Source organism: Drosophila mojavensis, unplaced genomic scaffold, assembly GCF_018153725.1.
Source record: "Drosophila mojavensis isolate 15081-1352.22 unplaced genomic scaffold, ASM1815372v1 contig_277, whole genome shotgun sequence".
In the NCBI taxonomy this organism is placed as follows: Eukaryota; Metazoa; Arthropoda; class Insecta; order Diptera; family Drosophilidae; genus Drosophila; species Drosophila mojavensis.
In genome coordinates this window covers 2,188,377-2,211,680 of record NW_025318822.1, presented here as the reverse complement: position 1 = coordinate 2,211,680, position 23,304 = coordinate 2,188,377, and the positions used below count along the sequence as shown (strand labels likewise).

The window sequence follows — 23,304 nt, the reverse complement described above, 5'->3', positions numbered from 1 at the left end:
AGACCTATAAATAGAATTGTTGCACTCGCGAAATTCCAAAAACCGTATAAAATGTTTACACAAATTTCTTGGAATAAATGTTGATGTATATATATGCTATATAAATTTATACGTGTATTAATACAAAACAAAACAAGTATTTGTTTCGTATCGTTTATATATGTATGTATATAATTAAATATTTTTAGATATCACAAGTTTCAATCCTAATGAGCTTATCGTGGATAAGGATAAGGATAAGGATAAGGATTGAGGCGTAGGAATTCATCAGTCAGGTGACAGCTTACTATGCAAAGTGAAGGAAGTGAAATGTAATGAAGTGAAGTGTATATAATTCGTGAAGTGCTCAGCATTTAGATTATGCTATAAGATTATATTAAATTGCATTTATGTTCAAAAGATTGTGGATTTTACACATTCAGCGCGCACGATAAGATTATTTTGGGCTGGGCGTATAGCTGTGTGAGACGGCGGCACACTTTTTCAGCGAGATTAAAGCGATCGGACGTGCTGTGCACTCCGCGCACAAATTAAAAATTCGAATTAAAAATGGATTGTAGTGCCAAACCTTCGCGTAAAAATCCATGTGCGCAAGCCAGTATTCTATCCCGTCTAACATTCGCTTGGTCTGTGCCATTGTTATTACGGGGATGCCGGCAGGGTCTCAATGCGGACGATCTGACCGAGTGCCTGAAGGAAGATCACTCCGAACAGCTGGGTAATCGACTGGAGCAGTGAGTATTTATTATTATCAGGATAGAATTATTTCAATTGATTGAAATATGCTCGCTTCCAGTGAATGGCTTAAGGAACTAGCGACCGCCCAACGAAAGTCAAGAAAACCCGAACTTAGCAATGCTTTGCTGCGATGCTTCTGGACCCCATTTGTAGTCAATGGCATTCTGTGCGTCATATATATTGCACTCAAGTGAGTAATACGTTTTTATACCCTGAACCCATTGAAAATGGGAAATCAGGGTTTAATGGTTTTGTTAAAAGTATGTAACAGGCAGAAGGAGGCGTGGCAGACCCCACAAAGTATATACATTCTTGATCAGGGCGACGAGCTGAGTCGATTTGGCCCTGTCCGTCTGTCTGTCCGTCCGTCCGTATGTATGAACGCGTCGATCTCAGAAGATATAAGAGCTAGAGACTTGAATTTTTCTTTTTCCTAGGTCCGTGTATATCACGCGCATATAGTTTTTTTCTATATATCGATAACTACCCCCGATATTTTATTATCGATTAAAAACCTTATCGAAAGCTAGTTATTTAATTATATCTCCAACACCTTTCGAGCTAGAGCTTCCAAATTTTAAATGTAGACTTATATGTATTTTACATAATTTCGATTTTTGTTGTAATTTACCCCCCACCCTTATTTCCACCCCCTCACCCTCACCTTTGTAAAAGGCGTATTTCAAGTACTAGAGACGATTATGATTATGATTATGTTCTGAACGTTTTATTAAGATTGTACGTCTAGAAATTAAATTAATCAACAATTTAATTCTTATAATGTTGCCCACACTGCAGCGCAGCCCAAGCGCAGTCGCTGCTTACTGCGCAGTTAGCAGAGTGCGCTCTAATACGGGCGTGTGTGTGTATGTGTGCCGAAAAGAAGTGCAGAGTGATTAGAATATCACGTTAGAGGGTTCAGGGTATCTCCTAGTCGAGCAGTCTCGACTAGAGTCTTCTTACTTGTTTAAAAGCTGAATCATTTATGAATACGCGCATCTTATAGAATGCTGATCGCTGCAATTCTAGCTCAGCTCCTGCTGCAGTTGCAACAAAAAGTGGCAGAAACTGTCTTATATAAAATTAATGAACAGCCTCAATTGCTCAATAATAATTCGTCGGGTACATTCAATATATCCTCGCCGGAAAATGTCGTCGACAGTAAGTAGAAGTCAAAATATTCACAAATTACATCATTTGATTGTTTCCACATCGTATTAGCCAACAGCTCCAACCAAACTCGGTCATTAGGCACGTCGGATGGCATTTGGTACAATGTTTACAGTCTTGGCGTGTGGCTGGTGGCCATCAATTTCATCTCCTGCATTCTGTGGCATCATCTGTATTTGCGCCAACGTTTGATGGGCGCTCGCATGAGAATTGGCTGCTGCTCGCTGGTCTATCGCAAGACCCTTCGACTCTCCATGCGCACAGTGGGCGGTACGCCAGCTGGTCATCTAATCAATCTCATTTCGAACGATGTAAGCCGACTGGACTATGCCTTAGTGTTTGCGCATTACATCTGGATCTTGCCTATCCACTCACTGGTCACCTGCTACATTGTTTGGCTGCAAGTTGGGGTTCCAGCACTGATCGGAGTTTTGGGACTGCTGCTGAAGACGGTGCCAGTGCAAGTGGCCCTGAGCAAGTTGACCGCAACTCTAAGGAAGCGCATTGCACGGCGGACAGATGTGCGGGTGGCCATAATGAACGAACTTATGCAGGGCATTCAAGTGATCAAAATGTATGCCTGGGAGAACTCCTTTGAGACTGTGGTTTCAAATGCCAGGCGCAGTGAGGTGAAGCAGCTGCGCTATGCCAACTATCTATATGGATTTCAGCGCACGACCAGATTTTTCATACAGCGCACAACTTTATTTCTGACCCTGGCTGCAGCCGTCCTCATGGGTCAGAGCATTACGGCGGATTTTGTGTTCTCCGTGGTCATTTACTACAACACACTGCAACTCGTTGCCGCCGTTTACTTTCCCCTCGCCATTAACTTGCGAGCCGAGGCCGTGGTCTCTATAGCTCGTGTTCAGACATTTCTGCTGCAGGAGGAACGGGAAAAAAGTTTGGAAGGTCCACGAAAAGGTGACACAGCAACGGATTCTCTTGCTCTAAATAACATTAATGCCAGCTGGGACAAGGAAAAACGACAGCACACGCTTCGCAATGTTAATTTACGCATCAAAAAGGGCCAGCTCTGTGCCATCATAGGTTCCGTTGGATCAGGGAAGAGCTCGCTACTCCAGTTGCTACTTAGAGAACTGCCAATCATTGATGGCAGTCTCATTGTGCACGACGAGATCTCTTATGCATCTCAGGAGCCTTGGCTGTTCAGTGAAACGGTGCGAAACAATATTCTCTTTGGGGAGAAATACGATCAAAAGCGATACGTGGATGTCACCAGCGCTTGTGCTCTGATTACTGATTTCCAGCAACTACGCGATGGGGATGAGACCGTCTTAGCAGATCGCGGAGCGTCGTTATCGGGTGGCCAGCGAGCTCGCATTAGTCTGGCTCGTGCCATCTACAAGCATGCATCCATTTACCTTCTGGATGATCCGTTGAGCGCGGTCGATGCGCATGTTGGACGACATCTTTTCGACGAGGTGATCGGACCCCGTGGCAGACTGGCTCAGCAGAAGGCGACTCGGATTCTGGTCACTCATCAGGTGCACTTCCTCCCAAAAGCCGATTGGATTGTCGTAGTGGAGCAAGGCCAAATCGTTGCCCAGGGCACTTATCAGGACATCATCAATAGCGATGTGGATTTAGCAAGATTACTAGAAACTCCTGTAAGAACTGAAGATTTGAACGCTGAAAAGCAGGCACACGCTCTGCCACCCAATGAACCTGAAGATCACGATGAGCAAGAGGACATTGATGCTCTTCCCGATGATTCTATGCCGTTGAGAAAACGCACGAGGAGGGATAGCAGTCAGAGTAGCCATTTGGTGAGTTTTAAGTCGATCTCTTTAATCTTGCTTATTATTAATTGACTGAGCATTGTAGGTAGAAGGTGGTAAGGATGTGAAGGTCCCTGAAAAGGACAATAGCCTAGCTGAGACTCAGGCAACGGGAGGGGTATCCGCACGAGTCTTCCTCGAATACTTCAAGGCGGGCAGCTCATTGCTGGGCATTGGCTTCATGGTATGCATCATGTTGCTATCGCAAATCGTTTTCAGCGGCTCCGATTACTTTTCCAACTTCTGGACGCAGCAGGAGCATCTTCGCTCCCAAAGCGAGCCCACCAGTCTGAGCACCTATGAGTGCATGTACATCTATGGAGGTCTCATTTTGGGTGTGGTCTTCATGACTACATTTCGCGGTTACCTGTTTCTCAAGGCATGCATGCATGCATCGAAAGTCTTGCACAATCGAATGTTCCGTTGCATTTTGCATGCGAGCATGCGGTTCTTCCACAATAACACCTCCGGCCGAATACTCAATCGCTTCTCGAAGGACATTGGCACCATGGACGAATGGCTGCCTCGACATATGCTCGAGTTCATACAACATGGTTTGGTTATATTCGGTATATTGGCCTTGATTGTCGTTGTCAATCCGATGCTGTGTCCCGCTGTAGTGGTTGTAACTGTCCTGGATATGCTCATACTGAAGGTGTATCTGCGACCCTCGCAGGACCTGAAGCGCATGGAGGGAATTTGCCGAAGTCCCGTGATTTCACATTTGACATCAACTTTATCTGGCATTTCGATCATACGCTCTCGCCAGATGCAGAGCACAGCTATCAGGGAATTCGATCTGCTGCAGGATGTGCACAGCGGCGTTTGGCACTTGGCAGAGGCCACAAACACGGCGCTTGGACTGTGGGTGGATACAATCAATTCGGTATTTCTGGCAGCTGTTACATTTAGCTTTATGGGGCTCAGCGGAGGTTTGTCAGTCAGTCTGAGAGTAACCTAAGAAATAACCTGAAATAACTCTTCCATTCTCAGCCACTTTCAGCGGCAATGTTGGCTTGGCCATCTCTCAAGCCATTCTTCTCTCTGGCATGGTTCAATATTGCGTTCGAGAGTTCGCCGAGTCCCTTCAGCAAATGACAAGTGTTGAACGGGTACTGGAGTACACGGAATTGGAGCAGGAGCAGTCGCCGCACAGTGATAGCAATGAACTTTCCCCACTTTGGCCACAGCATGGAAAGATTGAATTTCGGGACATGAGCTTACGCTATGATCCAAATGGATTAGCTGTGCTCAATCATCTCAATCTAGTTATCGAGCCCGGCTGGAAGGTGGGAGTCGTGGGTCGCACGGGAGCAGGAAAGTCCTCGCTTATTGGGGCACTCTTTCGTCTGGCATACATTGATGGTGACATCTACATAGACGACATCGAGACGGGCAGCATCTCACTAGAGACACTACGTACAAGCATTTCCATTATACCACAAGATCCTGTGCTCTTCTCGGCCACCATTCGGTATAATCTGGATCCCTTTGGACGGTACACCGACTTGAAACTGTGGTCTGCTCTCGAAGCTGTTGAGCTGCGAGGAGTGATTCGTGGTCTGGACTTCATGGTCACCGAACGTGGCAGCAATTTCAGTGTGGGTCAACGACAGCTCCTTTGCTTGGCACGTGCGATCCTGCGCAACAATAAAATCCTAGTGCTGGACGAAGCAACTGCAAATGTGGATCTACTGTAACTATATTTCAATCATGCTCAGTTCGTAGTTACTAAGCCCGTTCTCCTTCTAGCACCGATTCACTGATCCAGCGTACGATTCGTGACAAGTTTCAGACCTGTACAGTTTTGACTGTCGCACACAGATTGCACACTGTCATGGACTCGGATCGCATTGTAGTAATGGACGCCGGCAATGCAGTGGAGTTTGATGTACCACATGTGCTGCTACAGAAACCGCACGGAGTACTTACACAGATGGTGGAGGCAACTGGCGGCGAGGCCGATGCATTGCGGCAGCTGGCCAGCAAATCATTCCAGGAAATGCTGCAGCCAGGCGGCAAGAAAATAACGGACGAGAGACAGTTGCTCATGCTGCTGGAGCGAACTGCAGGAATTCTCGTTGACAACCAAGTGCCATCGTAGAGACCTCGAGTCTGCATATAAAACTTTACTTTACTACTAAGCCAACATAAATTAGACATAAGATTACAATGATGTGTGTTAACTACATATGTATGGGCTACAGCTTAGTTAATTCCCCTCACGTGCATTAGTGTATTGGATATGAAGAATGGTTATAAATGAGCCCCAATCGATATTAGAGTGCTGCCACTTTCGGTTGAAGGGTCAGGGCCAGGCGTAAGGTCTGATTGGGCACAGTCACCATGCGCAGGATGCAGTCCACCGGCTGTTCATTGAGGCACTGCATGCTGAACTGCGAGGCGCACTTGCCAAGCAGCATGTGCAGTTGCTTTAGGGCAACGCGTCGGCCGATGCAGGAGCGCTGGCCAATGGCAAAAGGCAGGGTGCCATGCGACTGATGCACCTGCTCCGTCTGCCCAAGAATCCAGCGCTCGGGCAGAACTTTAAGCGGTTGCTCAAAGTGTGCCGGATCCCGGCCGGATGTGTAGAGAGAGATGAGCACAAGTGTCTGCAATAGAAATGCTGATCATCAGTCCAATTCGAAGGGTATAAAGTGACTGCGGACAACTCACGTCTTTCTCCACGTAATGGCCACCTATTTGTGTGTCCTGCGGCATGTAGCGGCCAATGAATGGGGCAACTGGGTACAGTCGTAGTGCTTCTTTGATCAGGCCATGCAGCAGCTGCGACTCAGCTGCAGCTCGTTCTCGAGCGATGCGACGTTGCAGCGGCTGATCGCAGGAGAGCACATACAGGGCCCACTGACTGCTGAACGCGGTCTGTGGGGAATTGATAGGAAATTATTGTAACTAGAGATGGGTTAAACTGCTCAGCTGCAGACCGTGTCACCTGCTGCTATGACCAGATCCACGAAAATTCGTTTGATCATCTCGCTGGGCACCGCCGCTGCCTGCAGCTTGTGATATAAGGCCTCCTCCTGCTCCTGCTCCGACGGCGGCTGCGCTCGCTGCAAGCTAATGCAGAGCTCTATTATGGATGCACCCTGCTGCAGCACCTCTCCCACATTGCTCTCAAAGTCCCGCCAGATGCGCAGGTGCAACAGTTGAGCCAACCTGGGAGGAAAGTTCATCAGCCGCGAGCTGTGCTCGAACACCTTGTGGACGATTTGTGAGAATTCATCCAGGGCGCATTGCATTTCAGAGCAGTTCAAAACTCTCGACCCGAACATGATGCTGCAGAGCACTGATGGATTCAACAGTTACTGATGGATCTTCAATTGAATTGTTTTATGGCCTCACCTTCGATGGACCAACGATACAATTGCCTCTCCAGGTCTGGCAGCTCGTAATGTTCTCCATTTGCGGCTGCCTGCTCGATGCTCGTTTGCCATCTGTCAACCAATTGGCGCGTACAGCTCTCAATATGCACGTCCATCCAATTCAAATTACCGTTGAGCAGCAGCCGATTAAGTATACGCCTGTTGTGCAGCCACTCAGCGCCCTCCCTGCTCAAATTTACAATTCACGAATCGAATTTTAAGTGCGATTTGCAATTCATTTTATGCGCCACTTACATAAAGAAGAGTCCACGTTGGCAGTCATGTCGCTTGTTATAGAACGTCCAGGCATCCGGCAGCGGATGCTGTGGATACTGACCCTCTTGCAGAAAGAGACTTCGCATTAGATTCGCGGACGATACGAACACTGCATCCTGAGTGCCACCCAATTTTTCGCGGAAGATAGCTCCGTATTGCCGATGTCGGGCATCCACATATTTATGGAGGCTTTATCGAGAATGTTTTCAGATAACTGTCTTTCAGCTCAAGGAAATCTTAACACTTACTGCGGAGCACCGCCGGCTGCTATCAAATCAAACAGTGTACCCACAATGGGCAGTCCTTTGACGCGTGGTATGGGCACATATTTGGGCACAATCTGCAGGCTGGGGCTTGAATAGCTGGTTTGCAGCTCGGCTTTAAAGTGAGACATAATGCGCAACAGCAGCGTTCGGAGCAGTTGCACAACCCAACGCAGCAGACCGCCGCGGCACAGCATTTGCTTGGTCATCTCCTGGGAACCAGATCAGGCCAGGGGACACTCCGACACGCCCAGCTGGCAGACAGGCAGCGATATACTCGTAGTGCCGACACGATTCTCTCCCACGACTCGACTTTGAGTCCAATTCACCACGGCACGACAAGGGCAAGGCCAGTCACAGAACTGACTCGACATGCTGTCCGGCTTGTGCCTTATAACCGATAACGGTCGAAAATAAAAAAGAAAATGCGAAGAGTAAAGACGAAGACGAAGAGGCCGAGTTTTTGAGCATTCAAAGGCGCGATAAGATCAGCGGCACCTTGGTTGTAATGCTTGGCAAAATTGCTCGACTACCTGCCTATATTATCAGACAGATACTTGCCGCCTATTTGGCCGTCCCTCAGGCCAGTGTGCCTTAATAGTATGCGCAAATCCAATAAACGAAACTCCAACGAAAGTAGATGCTGAGTGGACTGAAAATGCGTTCGCCTTCGATATTGCTGGCCATGCAAATTGCGCAGAGCGGCCGAAGATTCGGCTTTCGGCGAGCGAACGTTGAAGAGTTCCAAACATTATAAACATACGGCTCTGTTCTTCCTCGTACTTCTTTTGATTATCACGTTCCTCCAAGCTCAAGCGTTCCTCGGTTCTCTTTCAGAATTGTTTTGGTTTTGCATAAATATACATACATAAATATGTGCACACAAAAATAAATATACTTATGTGCATATATAGCTATATATAGCTAGGAATCAATGTGAATCGCTTGACATCGTATTCATGACAGAAAAGAGAGAGAGAGAGAGATTCAATCAATTAGGTGGATTAGATCAATCAATTAATTAATATTTATTTATTTGTTTAATAATCACACATATATCTGTGTTATGTACTTAAATATACATATGTATATTTATTTATTTAAATTTAATTAATGCAAAAGACGACATACATATCTAAAAATATTTATGATATATTTATATATGCACTCGATTTTATATTTCTAATTCAATTTAAATAAGAATATATATTCTTAATATCAATTATTTGAATTTTCAAATCACACTTTTGTAGTCTTGTGTGCTCTCCACATTTTCTCTCGCTCAGCGAGCGGTTTGTTTGCCAAACCAAGCCGCTTGCTCTCTTTCGCGCTGGGGGAATGAAAACGAAAGACTGGCGGGCATTAGGTGAATGGTTTGTTCCATTCAGCTGCAGTTATTCGTTCTCAGTTACAATCGAGCTGTGCGGCGCGTCGGTGCTCGAGTTGGCGGTTGGTCGGATCTGCGGGTTATTAGTTCGCCAGTTCACTTGTCGGAGCCCAATGCTTGGTGAAATTTATGCACGTGTGCCAACATCGAAAGCAGTAGTTTGCAAGCAGAGCAAAACAAGTGTAAACATATTCACAATTAATCAAATATAATATATATGTGATAAAGAACAATATTTTGCATATATTTACGTAACTAAAGCAGGGTATGTGAACGATTCACCTAATATTCCATATGTATGTACGTATGTTCTGTATGTTTGTTTCGCGTAATTATTTCGCCGCTTTACGTCATAAAATTTACCCAATTCGATGCGTTAATATATTCACCCAGTTACTCATTGCCTTATGCTATGCCCACTGTGATATTTTTAAGCATTTTGCTTTCGGTCAATGGCCAACAACCCTTGCCTTAGAGGCGTGGCATTGAATCGCCCATAGTATGCAGCTGCTCAGGTCTGGGCCAGCAACCAGACAGACACTTGCCGGCTCGTTGTAATAAGTCTAAACAATGACGATATTTTGATTTGGGCAATTAAATTTGCTACCATGTGTGTGTTTAAATGTATATGTGTATATACATACATACATAATTGCATGTATTTTCCCGCTGCCAGACTTCAGTGCTAGGCGGGTTTAAAGTAAATACACGCATACCATTCGCATGTTTGTACCCGTGTATAATAATTTACTTTCTATAAGCACAATTAATCACACTCTGCAATTTGAGGCATATTTTTTGTTATTTCATTGCAATTATTTATTATTCTAGCAACAGTTAAATAGATTTGTTCGAACAACTGTTGATATCAAGAACGAAATTGAGAGATAGAGACGCAGAGCGAATGGGTTACAAAGAGAGCAGGCAAAGAGAAAGAGAGAGAGAGAGAGAGTGGTGAAATATTTGAATTTGGCATATCTAAGAGCCAAATTTCGTGAAATTTTATTTTAATACCCTTCACAAATGCAGTGCATGTTTCTTTTTTAAACTGTATGTAACGGGCAGATGGTGGTGCGGTAGATCAGGAAACGGGGTGAGTCGCACGATCCATGTTATTTGTTCGGTAGTATGGACGCAGGAATCTCATAAGCCACAACAATCCAGAGAACAAAATATAAATTCACACATACATATATAGAAGGAGAGTTATAACATAATTATAAGAGTGTAGAAAATAAAAGTAGAATGATTGCTATAACAACTCTGCGGTGGATTCAGGGTAACTCCTATTCGGCCACTCCCCATAACTTTACCTGTTTTTATAGACCACTCCCTATGATTAAAAATGGTTGTAATATCTAAATTTTACGTCTGTATATAATTTGTATATATAAATTATTTTAATGGCAGTGGAAAATTTGAACAAGCAAAACATTAAATACACTCTGTATTTGTAAGGCATTGCTAGAGAGTTTTTAAGGGACAAATTCGATTGAACCAGTCTAACAATTTTTCATTAATTATTTATGTATGTACGTCTGTTTTTTATTATATTCTATTCACTGCTATTGCTATATGAAAACATCTAATAGCTGTCTGATTATAAGTGTTATTCAATATACGTAAATATATGTATATGCCTGATTTCTTTTGTATTCGGTCCGACTTATGTACAATACCATTGTAATCTTACAGATGTATATATCCATATATGTATATGTTGATTTTTACAGTTTTGTCGTGACAACATTTTTATTAATTGATTGTTCTGGGGAGAACGTTGGAATTCTACTGAAACTTGAAGCACTGTCAACCCTTTATCCTCTCTATATATGTATGTATACAGTACATGCAATTCATTTATGAGACAGAGATAGAGACACATAGAGAGAGAGAGAGTGAGACAGCAATCACTTACTGCAGACATGCACATAAAGACCAGTCTAGAGTCACGTAATTTAGTTATTAACTAAAGCTAAAGACCTTTACAGTCTGTTATTAAGATTTTTGTCTACAAAATAGAAATGATCTTAAACTCCTCAAGAATTGAGTCTTAGACATTTATGTTCCGCAAAAATGAATAAAAATGGGTGCTGTTTATCGCGTTAGCTTAGATCTCACACACATTTGCCTTCTGTCTGACTGATATGTACAGCAATTAATAAAAATTATTATTATTGTCATAAGAACGTCGCTCCAGATGCAATTTGATTTACGCACAAATGTCTGGTGTTATCAAATGCAGACACAGGTCAAATAAATAAACAATTAAGTGAACGACCGATACGAGCAGATTCCAATGCATTAAATAAATACAAACATTATCCACTTCAGAGACTCAGTCTTGATTATTATTTGTATTTATCTAGTTGTGTTTATGTTATTATATGTATATATTTGCCATTCAACCGTAACAGCTTTACAGTTACAGAAATGAATCGGTAATATGACCTATAAGAAAAAAATGTATATTTGTACACTCCACAATGTGAGTAAATCTTGGAATTCTATCTTTTACCCTATTATAGCAATTGCACATATAGTACTAACGGCAACTGTGTTATTTTGTATTTTCCCTATTGATTATAATATTATAAGTTATATAATTAAGTTTTTATTCTATGTGTATATAGTATGCGTTTCATAAGTAAACTAAATATTTTAGTTCTATACTCTGCTAGATCTTCAATAAAATATAGTGCAACATCTGATTTATAAATGGATGTGGCCTACGCATAAATTTAATCACGATGATTATTCAAAATGATCTAGTTCCTTATATATTATTTTGGGCCAGTGAGAGTATAGTCTGATACTCTTATTAGCCACTAATGTGCAGAGCCGCCAACAGATATGTGTACATATACAGAGAGCTAATTCGGTGCAAGGTCATCCGCTGTGTCTGTGACTATGGCTGTGATAGTGCGAAGAGATAAGGAGTCATTGCGTATAGTCACGATTTCCCTATAGTTTACAGCCGGGCTTGATTGAATGTATGTGACCAACTGAGTGTATGTCGCGCCCAGAGATTGTGTTGCAAGCTTATCAACAGTAAAATTTATTAGACTGTTATATTTTGCTTGACAAAAGGTAACACACAGCGCTTCCATGACAGAATGGACAGTAGCGCGAAACCGGAACGCAAGAATCCCCGCCAAGGCGCAAATTTTTTCTCCCAACTGATATTTGCCTGGGCGGTTCCTTTGCTGTATCGTGGATCACGAAATGGTCTGACTACAGATGATCTGACGCAATGCCTAAAAGAGGATCATTCGGAGCAGCTGGGTGATCGGCTGGAGGAGTAAGTAAATAGACCTCCGAGTTCAAACCCAAACTTACGCCAACTATTTGTGACAGTGAGTGGTACAAGGAACTGGGGCGTGCCCATCGTAAATCTAGGAAGCCTCGCCTGCGAAATGCCTTATTTCGTTGCTTCCTGGGACCCACGATAGTCAACGGCCTCATATGCCTTCTCTATATCATCATGAAGTAAGAGAGTGCTTTAGCATTATAGAACGTAATAAAAACAATGATAAAAATAAAATATGTTTGTAGAACGCTGATACCAGCCTTACTAGCACAGCTGCTGCTGCAGTTCCAGCATCAAGCTAATCCCGTGTCGACAATGGGGGCAGGCGAACACCAAAACCTTATGCCTAATCGCACAGTGCGGGCTGTGGCAACGCCGGGGCTAACCTCAGATGATGGAACGAGTAAGTAGAGTCCACAAATATATGATTTCTATCGCCTAAATTGATTTCATCTATGTTTACAGTCCATTCGCCAAATGCATTGGACAGCGATGATCCAGTCAAGCAGCTCGTGAAGAGTGACTACGAAGATTCCGGATACAATGCGAGCCAAATGAATGCTTTTGAGGAGGGTTTTCATTATATCTGGAATGATGTTTACAGTCTTGGCGCGGTCTTGGTCACTTCAACCTTGATTTGTTGTTTTATGGTGCATCACGTTGACCTGCGCCAACGTCTGATGGGCGCTCGAATGCGCATAGCCTGTTGCTCTTTGATCTACCGAAAGACTTTGCGGCTGTCTATGAAGACGGCGGGCCAGACACCAGCTGGTTATCTGATCAATCTACTCTCAAATGATGTCAACCGCCTGGATTACGGCTTCATATTTATGCATTGGATCTGGATTATGCCACTCCAGGCGGTGCTTACCTGCTATTTAATATGGCTGCGTATTGGTATCCCGGCCTTAGTGGGCGTCATTGGATTACTGCTGAAGACGGTGCCCATACAGTCGGCACTTAGTAAGCTAACCTCGGTGCTTCGCATGCGTATAGCTGAGCGTACGGATGCGCGCGTTGGAATCATGAACGAACTAGTGCAGGGCATTCAGGTCATCAAGATGTACGCTTGGGAAAAGCCTTTTGAGGCGGTGGTCGCCGAGGCCAGACGCCGCGAGATAAAACAGATTCGTTACGCTTCGTACCTGCGTGGATTTTACCTCAGCACTATGGTCTTCACAGAGCGTTCCACTTTGTATATCACCCTGGTCGCAGCTGCTCTCATGGGACATACAATTACAGCTGATTTCGTATTTTCGGCCGCAAGCTATTATAACATCCTACAGTTGGTGGCGGCCATTTGGTATCCTTTGGCTGTAACCTTTGGAGCCGAAGCATTGGTTTCTTTGCGTCGCATTCAGGACTTTCTTCAGTTGGAGGGTCGCGATGAGATTGTCAACGGACTGACGCACAAACGACAGCAGGACATCGGCGAGACACGTGCAATAGTCCTAAAGGACGTCAGTGCCAACTGGGACAAGGAGCGACCCCAACGCACGCTTCAGGACTTTAATCTACAGATAGAAAAGGGTCAGCTCTGTGCGGTCATTGGTCCGGTTGGAGCTGGAAAGAGTTCGCTGCTGCAGCTGCTACTTGGTGAGCTGCCCATAGTCGATGGCGGTGTTATTATACAAGGTGAGCTCTCGTATGCCTCACAGGAGCCGTGGCTTTTTACCGGCACCGTCCGGAATAATATTCTATGTGGCGAGCAGTATGAGCGCAAGCGATATCAGGATGTAACGAGATGCTGCGCCCTGACCACAGATTTTCAGCAACTCAGCAATGGCGACAAGACCATCGTTGGAGAGCGCGGAGCTTCACTATCTGGAGGTCAACGGGCTCGTATTAGCTTGGCGCGAGCCGTCTACAAACCAGCATCAATTTATCTCCTGGATGATCCCTTGAGCGCGGTTGATGCTCACGTTGGACGACATCTGTTCGACGAAGTGATTGGACCACGTGGCAGACTGGCTCAGCAGAAGGCGACTCGGGTACTCGTCACCCATCAGGTGCACTTTCTCTCAGAAGCCGATTGGATTATCATTGTGGATCAGGGTCGCATTCTGAGACAGGGAACTTATGCGGAGCTGATCAACAGTGACCTAGACTTTGCCAAGTTACTAGAGCGTCCAAAAGAAGCGGATGATTCTGGTAACAACTTGGACTCATCGTTAAGTTTAAATGGGCAGGAAAATATAGAGGAAGACGATGATATACCCTATATCGATGGTGTTCGGGATGGCTACCATCCATTGCGGAAACAAAGCAGCTCCACACATGGCAGCAAATCGGTGAGTGGGCATCAGTAAAATACTAATTTATTTAATAGCAATTATGAATAACAATTACAGCTGAACAGCAGTGACCAAACGGAAGCCGATCTAGATGATGATGAACTGGCCGAGACTCAGGGCTCGGGCAGCATCTCCCCGCGTGTTTGGTACGAATACTTCCATGCGGGCAGCACGTGCTTGGGCTTTAGCTTCATGGTGTGCGTCATGCTGATGTCGCAGGTGGTGTGCAGCTGCTCCGATTTCTTTGCAAATATCTGGACGCAAGAAGAGCATCGGCGATCCCAAGGCGAAGCCACCAGCGTTAGCACTTTTGAGTGCATTTATATTTATGGTGCTCTCATCATTGGCGTCGTGATTATGACAACGTTTCGCGGATTTTTGTTCTTCAAGACCTGCATGCATGCGTCCAAGGTGCTACACGACCGCATGTTCACCTCGATACTGCACGCAACCATGAGATTCTTCGACACTAATCCCTCTGGTCGTATACTGAATCGGTTCTCCAAAGATATGGGAGCTATTGATGAGCTTCTGCCGCGTGCCATGATGGATTGTATACAGATTGCTCTGGTCATGTTTGGCATATTAATTGTGATCGCTGTGGTGAATCCTGTACTATTGGCTGCAATGCTAGTTGTGGCTATTATAGATATGCTCATATTAAAGCTCTACCTGCGCCCCTCCCAAGATCTAAAGCGCCTAGAAGGCATTTGCCGCAGTCCAGTATTCTCCCACCTGAGCTCGACTTTGACGGGTCTTTCGATCATACGTTCACGTCAGCTACAGGATGTTGTCGCCAAGGAATTCGATCTATTGCAAGATGTGCACAGCAGCGTCTGGCAGCTGACCATGGCGGTCAATACGGCATTGGGGCTGTGGTTGGACTGCGTCAGTTGCGCGTTCCTCACGGCGGTCACTTTCAGTTTTATAATCGCCAACGAATGTGAGTTTAGTAACTTTAAAGCATTCGCAACCGATTTAACAACTAATCTTAATAATCATTTACAGCTACTTATAGCGGCAATGTGGGCCTGGCCATATCACAGGCTATGATTCTAACTGGCATGGTGCAGTATGGTGTCCGTCAGGTGGCAGAGTCACTGCAACAGATGACCAGTGTGGAGCGTGTGCTGCAGTACACGGAGCTGGAACAGGAGGAGACGACAAAGGGTGTGGAGCCCTCTCAGCAATGGCCCACATTGGGGCAGGTGGAATTCCGTGACATGAGTTGCCGCTACGATCCCAATGGCTCGGCTGTGCTCAAGCATCTCAACCTAATCATTGAACCAGGCTGGAAGGTGGGAATTGTGGGTCGCACGGGAGCAGGAAAGTCCTCGCTTATTGGCGCACTCTTCCGTCTGGCATACATTGAGGGCGGCATCTACATAGATGACATCGAGACGGGCAGCATCTCGCTGGAGACACTGCGTGCCCGCATTTCCATTATACCACAAGATCCTGTGCTCTTCTCAGCCACCATCCGTTATAACTTGGATCCCTTTGAGCGCTACAGTGATGCAGAGTTGTGGCGCGCTCTCGAAGATGTCGAACTGCGAGCTGCGATTCCCGGTCTCGACTTTCTGGTCACCGAACGTGGCAGCAATTTCAGTGTGGGTCAACGACAGCTCCTTTGCTTGGCACGTGCGATCCTGCGCAACAACAAGGTGCTAGTGCTGGACGAAGCAACTGCCAATGTAGATCCACAGTGAGTTGATAATTAAGCTACTCTTGAATGACTTATCAAACAGAAATATTTATATTTACAGAACGGATTCACTGATCCAGCGGACAATACGTGTCAAGTTCCAGCACTGTACAGTATTGACTGTAGCACACAGACTGCATACAGTCATGGACTCGGATCGTATTATTGTGATGGATGCTGGCAGCGCAGTGGAATTCGATGTACCACATCTGCTGTTGAAGAAGCCACACGGAATACTCAGACAAATGGTCGAGGCCACCGGAGGAGAGGCCGACACGCTTAAGAGTGTGGCCTACAACTCGTTCAAGCGTATGCAGCAGGAGCGTGAAGAAGAGAGAGAGAGATCAAGCGAGGAGCATGATAATTAAGCTCGCATTTAACTCCAGACTTGGCGCTTAACTTAAGTTACTTAAACAGAATCAAGACTTGGACAATCAGTACAGTTCCAGTTAACACGTTCGCTGTAATGTGAATAATAATCATTATCATAATCTTTTTAAATTCAACATTCTACTTTAACTTGTTAAATATGTCCATTCTTTAGTTAGATGCATAAGGTCTACTCAAATGCAAAATGATCTAAAGTTAGTTCATGTTTTCCCAGCGTCCATTTGTACTTGATTCATATTATTTGTGTTTGTTTTTATATCATCAGTAAATTTTCTACGTACGGGTTATTACTTAAGCAAAATTTAAGTACACTGCCTTAAAGTTTAGTTGAACGAATGCATTGTACTTAGCAATATCTAAATGTAAGCATAAAATGCATTCAAGGGCTAAGTGAAAAATTCCTATTTCATACTAATCTTATACAATGATGAAAGGAGGAACCGGTTATTGGTTTGGATATATATCTTTGGCAACGTTTACCTTTTGATAGTCCAGATATTTTTTGTAAATGAAGAATTTTTCACTTAACCTAATTTAGGTGTTAATAAGACAATTAGGAATGATTATAATATGTAATAATTATAAACCATTGATATATATATAACTCAAGGTTGGATATAATCTGATCAATAAAGAGCAAACAGTTGCAATGTGAAATCTTATACTTGAAACATAAGTTAAGAACGGTGGAAATTAATAAATTTATTAAAATATATATAAATAATTCTCATAATGATTGCGTTTTGACGATTATAGCAGGTTGAATGTCACAGTAAGGATGATAAACAATGAGCAACAACACATACAAGTAAAATGGAATTACATGGAAAACTTGGTAAAGCTATACATCATTTTCTCGATAGTCGATCTGCAGTCTTCGAGCTACGTCCTGCTGACGATTTCGCCGCAGAAGTGGTTTGCTGCTCGTAAGGCACTGGCGGTGTGCCATCGGCGTAGTTGACCGCGGAGATGCGACTCTCAACTGAGAATAGTTGGGTGTCTACGCTGTGCACCGAGCCCGTTTTGTCCTGCGTGGTGTGAAACGAGCCAACGGGTGTCGAAGTCTTTTGTCTATCGTTGGTGCCATTGGTGGCATGTCCGAGCGCTGGAGAGTTTGCTGAACTTGGAGACAGAGAATCAATCACAGATTGCAGAAAGTTGCTTTTTATCGATTCGTCGGTGCTCTCGGAGTTGCTGCCTCTACCGATCACACGGTGTTTCAGCAGCTCTTTGGTAAGAAATTCACGCAAATTAAGTGACCGCCCCATCTGACTAACATCTTGCGGTGCGTCCATAGCAGAGTCTCTGAATGAAGGTTGTTCTACAGTGCCGCCACAAAATCGTTGATGGAGCCCTGATGAAGCACTGCCGGCGCTAGTGTTCATTGGCTCAGCAGGTTGCGGCTGCTCCCTCTGATTGAGAGTGAGCGCAGCCATGCGCTCTATATCCACCTGCACTTCGATAGTCAACGGCGACCTGGACAATGGTGCTATGCCACTTTCATTGGGCGAACATGAAGTGACATCCGGAGGTGCGCTATCGCGACGTGTGCTGCTGGCTATTTCCTGGTCAGGCATCTCGCACGGTCGTGTATCCCGTTTAAAAGATGACCTGAGTATGCGCCTCTGGCGCAGCTCTGCCTCAACATTCAAGGAATCGCTGCTGTCCAGGCTGGCGCTGTCAATCAGCTCCCGTTGCTCGGGGGGCTCCCTCTCCAGCAGCTGTTGTATGTAGTCGCGTCTGTTAGGAAATTCACGTATACTGATATTCTGTACGCGTAGGCGCTGCAGGACCTCATCGGCTTGCAAGGATTGGTGATCCTTCGTGCTGTCCATATGGGTCGCTGTTGCGGTAATGTTATGTAAGTAAGCACTGATACTGGGAAACTCGCGATAGTCAACATCATGGCCTCGTTTCTTGATGGTTTGAATGAGCTCTTCAAATTCGTGCTGCAGCCGACTGGTTTGATTCGTATCCATGTGCAACAGGTCAAGCTGTAGCTCCCGTGCATACTGGTAGAAACTGGGAAACGAAACTGCTGTCGGAGCTGCAGGCACAATATGCGACTGCGCTGGCGTATCCACCTCGGTAATGGTGGATAGCTCGTGCGCCAGTTCCTCTGCGGTCAACTGTGGGCTATAGCGACGTATTGTGGCTGGGGGCCCCTTGCAGCGACGCGCTCCACTGCTCGGTGTGGAGGGGGGCAACGACTGTGGCTCGGGCTCTTGGAGATCTACCTGGCCTAGTGCTGTTAGCGGTCGTGAAATAGATATACCGCTATCCAAACTGGCACCCGTTGGCTTGTTCTTCTGCAACGGCAGAGCTTCAGACTGGGATGTCGTCGTATTATGGCTGTCACTGCGCTCTGATGCGGAGCGAGAGCGTTGCTGCCCTGGCAACGGCGGCAAATCGTAATACTCTGTGGAGTGGCGATCCCCTTCACTGGCCGAAGTTAGTGTGACTTCGACCAGTCGCTGCTTTTCCTCTCGCACCTTGGTTATTAGTTCCGTTAGCTCTGCAATACGCTGTGTGCAGTTCTCCGTGAGTTTGGCATATCGTTCGATCTGCTGTACTGAACATTTTTCCGTGGTCGGAGACTTGCTCTTGGTTCCCTCCGCGGCTTGGTTTCTCTGCGCAGTCGTAGTCGTAGCTACTTGATTCTGTGTCGACTGACGAGATGCCATATCCGCTTCTGCTACCGCACGGTTAGTGGTAGTCGGTCTCTCAAATTGTTGTTGTCGCTGCTGCCGGTGCTGCTGCTGTGATTGCTGCGGCTGCTGTGACTGCTGCGGCTGCTGTGATTGCTGCCGCTGTTGTAATTGCTGCGGCTGTCTCTGCTGTGGTTGGTTCGGCCGCGGCTGCTGCAGCTGCTGAGTCTGCGCCTGCTGCTGCCTCTGCTGCAGCTGACTCTGCTGCTGAGTCTGCTGCTGCCTCTGTTGCTGCCTTTGCTGCTGCTGCTGTTGCAGCCTTTGATCCAGTTGCTGCCGACCCTGCTGCTGCTGCCTTTGCTGTTGCTGCGGCTGATACTGTTGCCTGGACAAGAGTGTATTCCATTTCTGATGATCGTCATCCATGTTGCGTTCCCTATCTATTTGCTCTCCCTGTTCCTGTCCTGTTCTGTCTTGATCTTTGTGTTGACTGCGCAACGTGTCCTCAAGCTCAGATACAAAACAACGATTTTCTTGGATAAAGGCTTGCACACGCTCCATACGCTGATTATCAAGTAAGGTGTCATTCCCTAAGGAATCAAGTGGCAGATTGCTAGGATTATTGATGATCGATTCCGTTGGGGTTGCCACTTCAGAGCCGGAGGCGCCTAACTGATCTATGGAGGCGCGCGACATGCTTAGCAAGCGATCCACATAACGAACGAGCATTGGATGCAGAGGCTCAGCAGCGGGTTGACCAGGCAGCGTAGCGCTGACTGCCTCTACAGGATTTGTGTTTTTATAGCTGACTGGCGGCAATTCACGATACGACGTTGAATTGGAATCTATTGAGTTCTGTCGATGGACTTGAGCAGTTGTAACTATGGGTGATTTGTCACTGGGCTGGGAGGATGAAGATGTGGTTGGTTTCGACTTGCTCTGCAGTTTGCCCATAGATTTATGTTTGGGAATACACTGCTTAACACTACCGTCGCTCGTCACCTTGATTATGATCTCGACAGGGCCATCATCCTTTTTCTTGCGCTCCTTCTGACCATCGCTTTGCTTCTGCCGCTTGTATAGCACGCGTATGCGTTGCTCCAACAACTCCTCCTTCTGCCGCAATTCCATCTCTCGCTGGCTTATATTGCTTGCACTGCCCGTGAATATATTGGCGCGCTCTTTGCGTATCGAGTCGATCACTTTCTGGGCATTATCGTCCGTCATATCTCCCGCCTGCAACTCGGCCAGCAGTTGTGTGCGAATTTTTTCGATGCGCTGCAGCAAACTCCTTAGCTTCATTGACTTGGACGAACTGCTCTGCATTCCCTTGAGCTCTGTACGCAGCTGCTTACTCTGATCATCAACGTACTCTAGCAATATAGAACAGCAGCTGGCCGTGCTAACAGCATCATCTATCTTGCTCGGTGGGTCACCCACATTGATTGCCTCCGGTACGCTCGCTTTGCCACGGACGCTTCCTTTGCGAGGTGAAACATGCTTGGTTACGCCCACTTCCGGGCAGGTAACGATGGCCGGACGCAAGAGCATCTCCTCCATAGCTGCATTCATTTTCTGTTCACGTCGCAATGCTAGATCCGCGTAGCGGTGACTCGGCACGAAATTTGCCTGTTCGGAAAAGGATTTAAAATTGATTAAGTGAACAAGGTAAGAAAAGTATATAGCTAACATCACTCGGCAGCAGTTGTGGCTGCTGCTGTGCTAATGCCTCCAATTTCTGCTCCAGTTCGGCGCAATCGCGACGCACCTGCTCGCGTTGCAGTGCCTTCTGACCACGTTCATCGGTGACTTGGCTACAAGAAATCATATTAAATTCCACTGTTTGATAATTATTAATAGCAATTTAGCAGTACCGTAGATTATTCAGTTCCAGTTCGCGTAGCTGCCGCAGCTGATTCTCAATGCGTGCATTTTCCATGGCATTCATATTTGTGCAATCGTGCTGATTCACTTGCACGCTTTTCTCGGGCGCCTTATAGTTGCGACGATACTTGTTATTGTGATCATAGAACTGGACGTGCCCAAGGTTATTGGCTGCACCAACCAGTCCTTTAGAGGTACCTGCCGATTTATTGGTCATCGTGTTAGAAGGAGCACCAGATGCACTAGATGCCGAAGTTGGAACTGGCTGGGTTTTTCCGGGACACTGGCCCATGGTTGGCATCGTAGGATAAGGTGGCATAGGATAGGGTACCATATTATAGGGTGGCATCATCTGTGGTACGTACATTGGATGCGGAGGAATGTAAGGTGGCAGTGGGTGCACACTTATGTGTTGCACCTGCAGCGGATCGACTGGTGGCTGCTGCATGTGAAACAGTTGTACGGGTGGTTGTTGCATGGGATTCGTACGGGCTTGCTGTTCGGCCGCTGCTTCCTTCTCCGGATTTTCCGTGCCAGCAGCATTGGCTGGTGTTACACTGGCTGGTTTCACCGGTGCTGCGCTGCGTCCCAATCCTGCATCTATTACCTTAACCGGAGGAACGGGCGGCTTATTGGTTCGCAACGAGGAACGTTTTGGAATTTGCTGATGATTGTCTGGTGGTAACATCTTAGATTTTTGATTAGGCTCCTTTGCTGTTCGAGTAGGCGAAACATTGGATGAACCAGCTTGAGAAGTTTCTTTTGTTGGCTTTCTAGGGGACCGTGACGACGATCTCGTCGGACTTTTTGTGCGGTCTTCTCCCTCTTCAGCTGCTTGTTTCTGTGCGCCCTCCAAGTTTGTACTTGTACGCCTCACCAAGTCGCTGATTTGAGTGAAACGTGGTCGACCAGGCACAGCAGCAGCGGTCGATGCTGGTGGTGGCTGCAGTCCTGACGATTTGACAGGAGTGGGACGAACGACGCGACTAAATTTGCGATTGCTCTGCATGTGTCGATCGTTAATTTCAATCCCATTGCGTGTGCAGATTTCCAGTGAGTCCTCACTTTCGGCATCCACATCTAAAATAACTGGAGGCGTCTGTTGAAGCTGAGTTGACCCACTGCTCGCATCATTGGCAGCTGGTTGCGATCCGTCATCGTCGCTGCTGTTGCTATCCGATGTTATTTCGAATATTTCTTCCTCCTCGTTGCTCTCATTGCGATCGTTAGTTGATGAACGTCTTTTATCATGACTGCATTTACACGAATGATGTCTTTTCCCTCCTTTGCAGGCATGATTATTGCACAATCTGTTCTCTTTGCCGCCGGTTTCTCTCTGTCTGTCTACTTGTACTGGTGTTTGTGTGCCTGCAGTGGCGCGACCCGCCACATTAAGGCCCCGTGTTGCTGTCGAGCGCAGAACATTTGCTGGTTTGTGCTGTGTTGCACGTTTCGCTGCGAGTTGGCGACATTGTTGTATCTTCTCGGCTCGCAGCTGCTTTTGCTTTTCGGCGTTTTCGGTTTCAACCTGGGCGGCTCGATGGGCGGCCCCTACCTGAAACATGGAAGTACGGTAGTCCTGACATTTTTTGGCCACAACATGCTCCCGCCATGTATCTAACTCTTGCTGTTTCACTTGTTCCAGGGCTCTTAATTGACGCGTTTGTTCCGTGGCCACTTCTTGGCGTATGTGGCGAGCCAAAGTGTTGGATTTCTCGCGTACCTTTCGATTTCGTAATATTATAGTGTAAATACAAAGAAGAAACGTAACTGCGTCTTACCTGTTGTAAACGAGTTATGCGACGCTCGTTTTCGAGATCTTTTTTAACGCGTTCGGGGTCAGCAAATCTATACCGTTGCTTACAATTTGTATCAAGTTTACCGCTTACTGTCATCTGCATAGTCATTGTCAAATAAAATTTCTACTAAATACTTGAAACATTTACTAACACTTAACAAAAACACTTTTTGACTATAAAATCAAAAGTCAACGTACAAAATTCCACAAGCGAACAAACAGAAGCGCAAGCGCAGATACAGTGATGTATTTGTGA

At 45.8% G+C, this 23,304-nt stretch overlaps 4 protein-coding genes across 7 annotated transcripts; 2 read left to right on the top strand and 2 right to left on the bottom strand.

Moving 5' to 3' along the window:
* The first annotated feature begins 185 nt into the window (after positions 1 to 185).
* On the top strand, positions 186 to 5,994 carry LOC6574120 (ATP-binding cassette sub-family C member 4). 2 transcript variants are annotated; one of them, XM_002000142.4, is made up of 7 exons: positions 186 to 734; positions 797 to 928; positions 1,745 to 1,899; positions 1,960 to 3,698; positions 3,757 to 4,642; positions 4,704 to 5,406; positions 5,463 to 5,994. In XM_002000142.4, the coding sequence occupies exons 1-7, from the start codon at positions 550 to 552 to the stop codon at positions 5,812 to 5,814; spliced, it is 4,152 nt and encodes a 1,383-aa protein (XP_002000178.1). In that variant the 5' UTR covers positions 186 to 549; the 3' UTR covers positions 5,815 to 5,994. The 2 variants fall into 2 exon arrangements, with proteins under 2 accessions (XP_002000178.1, XP_043864283.1); XM_044008348.1 differs by lacking the exon at positions 186 to 734 and having other exon boundaries at positions 804 to 928; positions 1,768 to 1,899.
* LOC6574119 (cytochrome P450 315a1, mitochondrial) lies at positions 5,825 to 8,009 on the bottom strand. Of its 2 annotated transcripts, XM_032733867.2 has the most exons (6): positions 7,618 to 8,009; positions 7,349 to 7,558; positions 7,074 to 7,279; positions 6,656 to 7,017; positions 6,387 to 6,593; positions 5,825 to 6,322 (listed from the first exon to the last, which is right to left on the bottom strand). In XM_032733867.2, the coding sequence occupies exons 1-6, from the start codon at positions 7,839 to 7,841 to the stop codon at positions 5,990 to 5,992; spliced, it is 1,542 nt and encodes a 513-aa protein (XP_032589758.1). In that variant the 5' UTR covers positions 7,842 to 8,009; the 3' UTR covers positions 5,825 to 5,989. The 2 variants fall into 2 exon arrangements, with proteins under 2 accessions (XP_032589758.1, XP_032589759.1); XM_032733868.2 differs by lacking the exon at positions 5,825 to 6,322 and having other exon boundaries at positions 6,396 to 6,593; positions 6,664 to 7,017.
* Positions 8,010 to 9,030: 1,021 nt separating this feature from the next.
* On the top strand, positions 9,031 to 17,394 carry LOC6574118 (ATP-binding cassette subfamily C member 4). Of its 2 annotated transcripts, XM_002000140.4 has the most exons (8): positions 9,034 to 9,284; positions 12,110 to 12,320; positions 12,377 to 12,508; positions 12,575 to 12,732; positions 12,795 to 14,620; positions 14,681 to 15,566; positions 15,632 to 16,328; positions 16,390 to 17,394. In XM_002000140.4, exons 2-8 carry the CDS (start codon positions 12,136 to 12,138, stop codon positions 16,694 to 16,696), a joined length of 4,191 nt encoding a protein of 1,396 aa, XP_002000176.1. In that variant the 5' UTR covers positions 9,034 to 9,284; positions 12,110 to 12,135; the 3' UTR covers positions 16,697 to 17,394. The 2 variants fall into 2 exon arrangements, with proteins under 2 accessions (XP_043864282.1, XP_002000176.1); XM_044008347.1 differs by lacking the exons at positions 15,632 to 16,328; positions 16,390 to 17,394 and having other exon boundaries at positions 9,031 to 9,284; positions 14,659 to 14,682.
* Positions 17,395 to 17,400: 6 nt separating this feature from the next.
* Positions 17,401 to 23,270, bottom strand: LOC6574117. Its single transcript, XM_032733869.2, has 4 exons — positions 23,032 to 23,270; positions 21,241 to 22,973; positions 21,057 to 21,180; positions 17,401 to 20,995 (listed from the first exon to the last, which is right to left on the bottom strand). Exons 1-4 carry the CDS (start codon positions 23,155 to 23,157, stop codon positions 17,567 to 17,569), a joined length of 5,412 nt encoding a protein of 1,803 aa, XP_032589760.1. The 5' UTR covers positions 23,158 to 23,270; the 3' UTR covers positions 17,401 to 17,566.
* Positions 23,271 to 23,304: the final 34 nt, after the last annotated feature.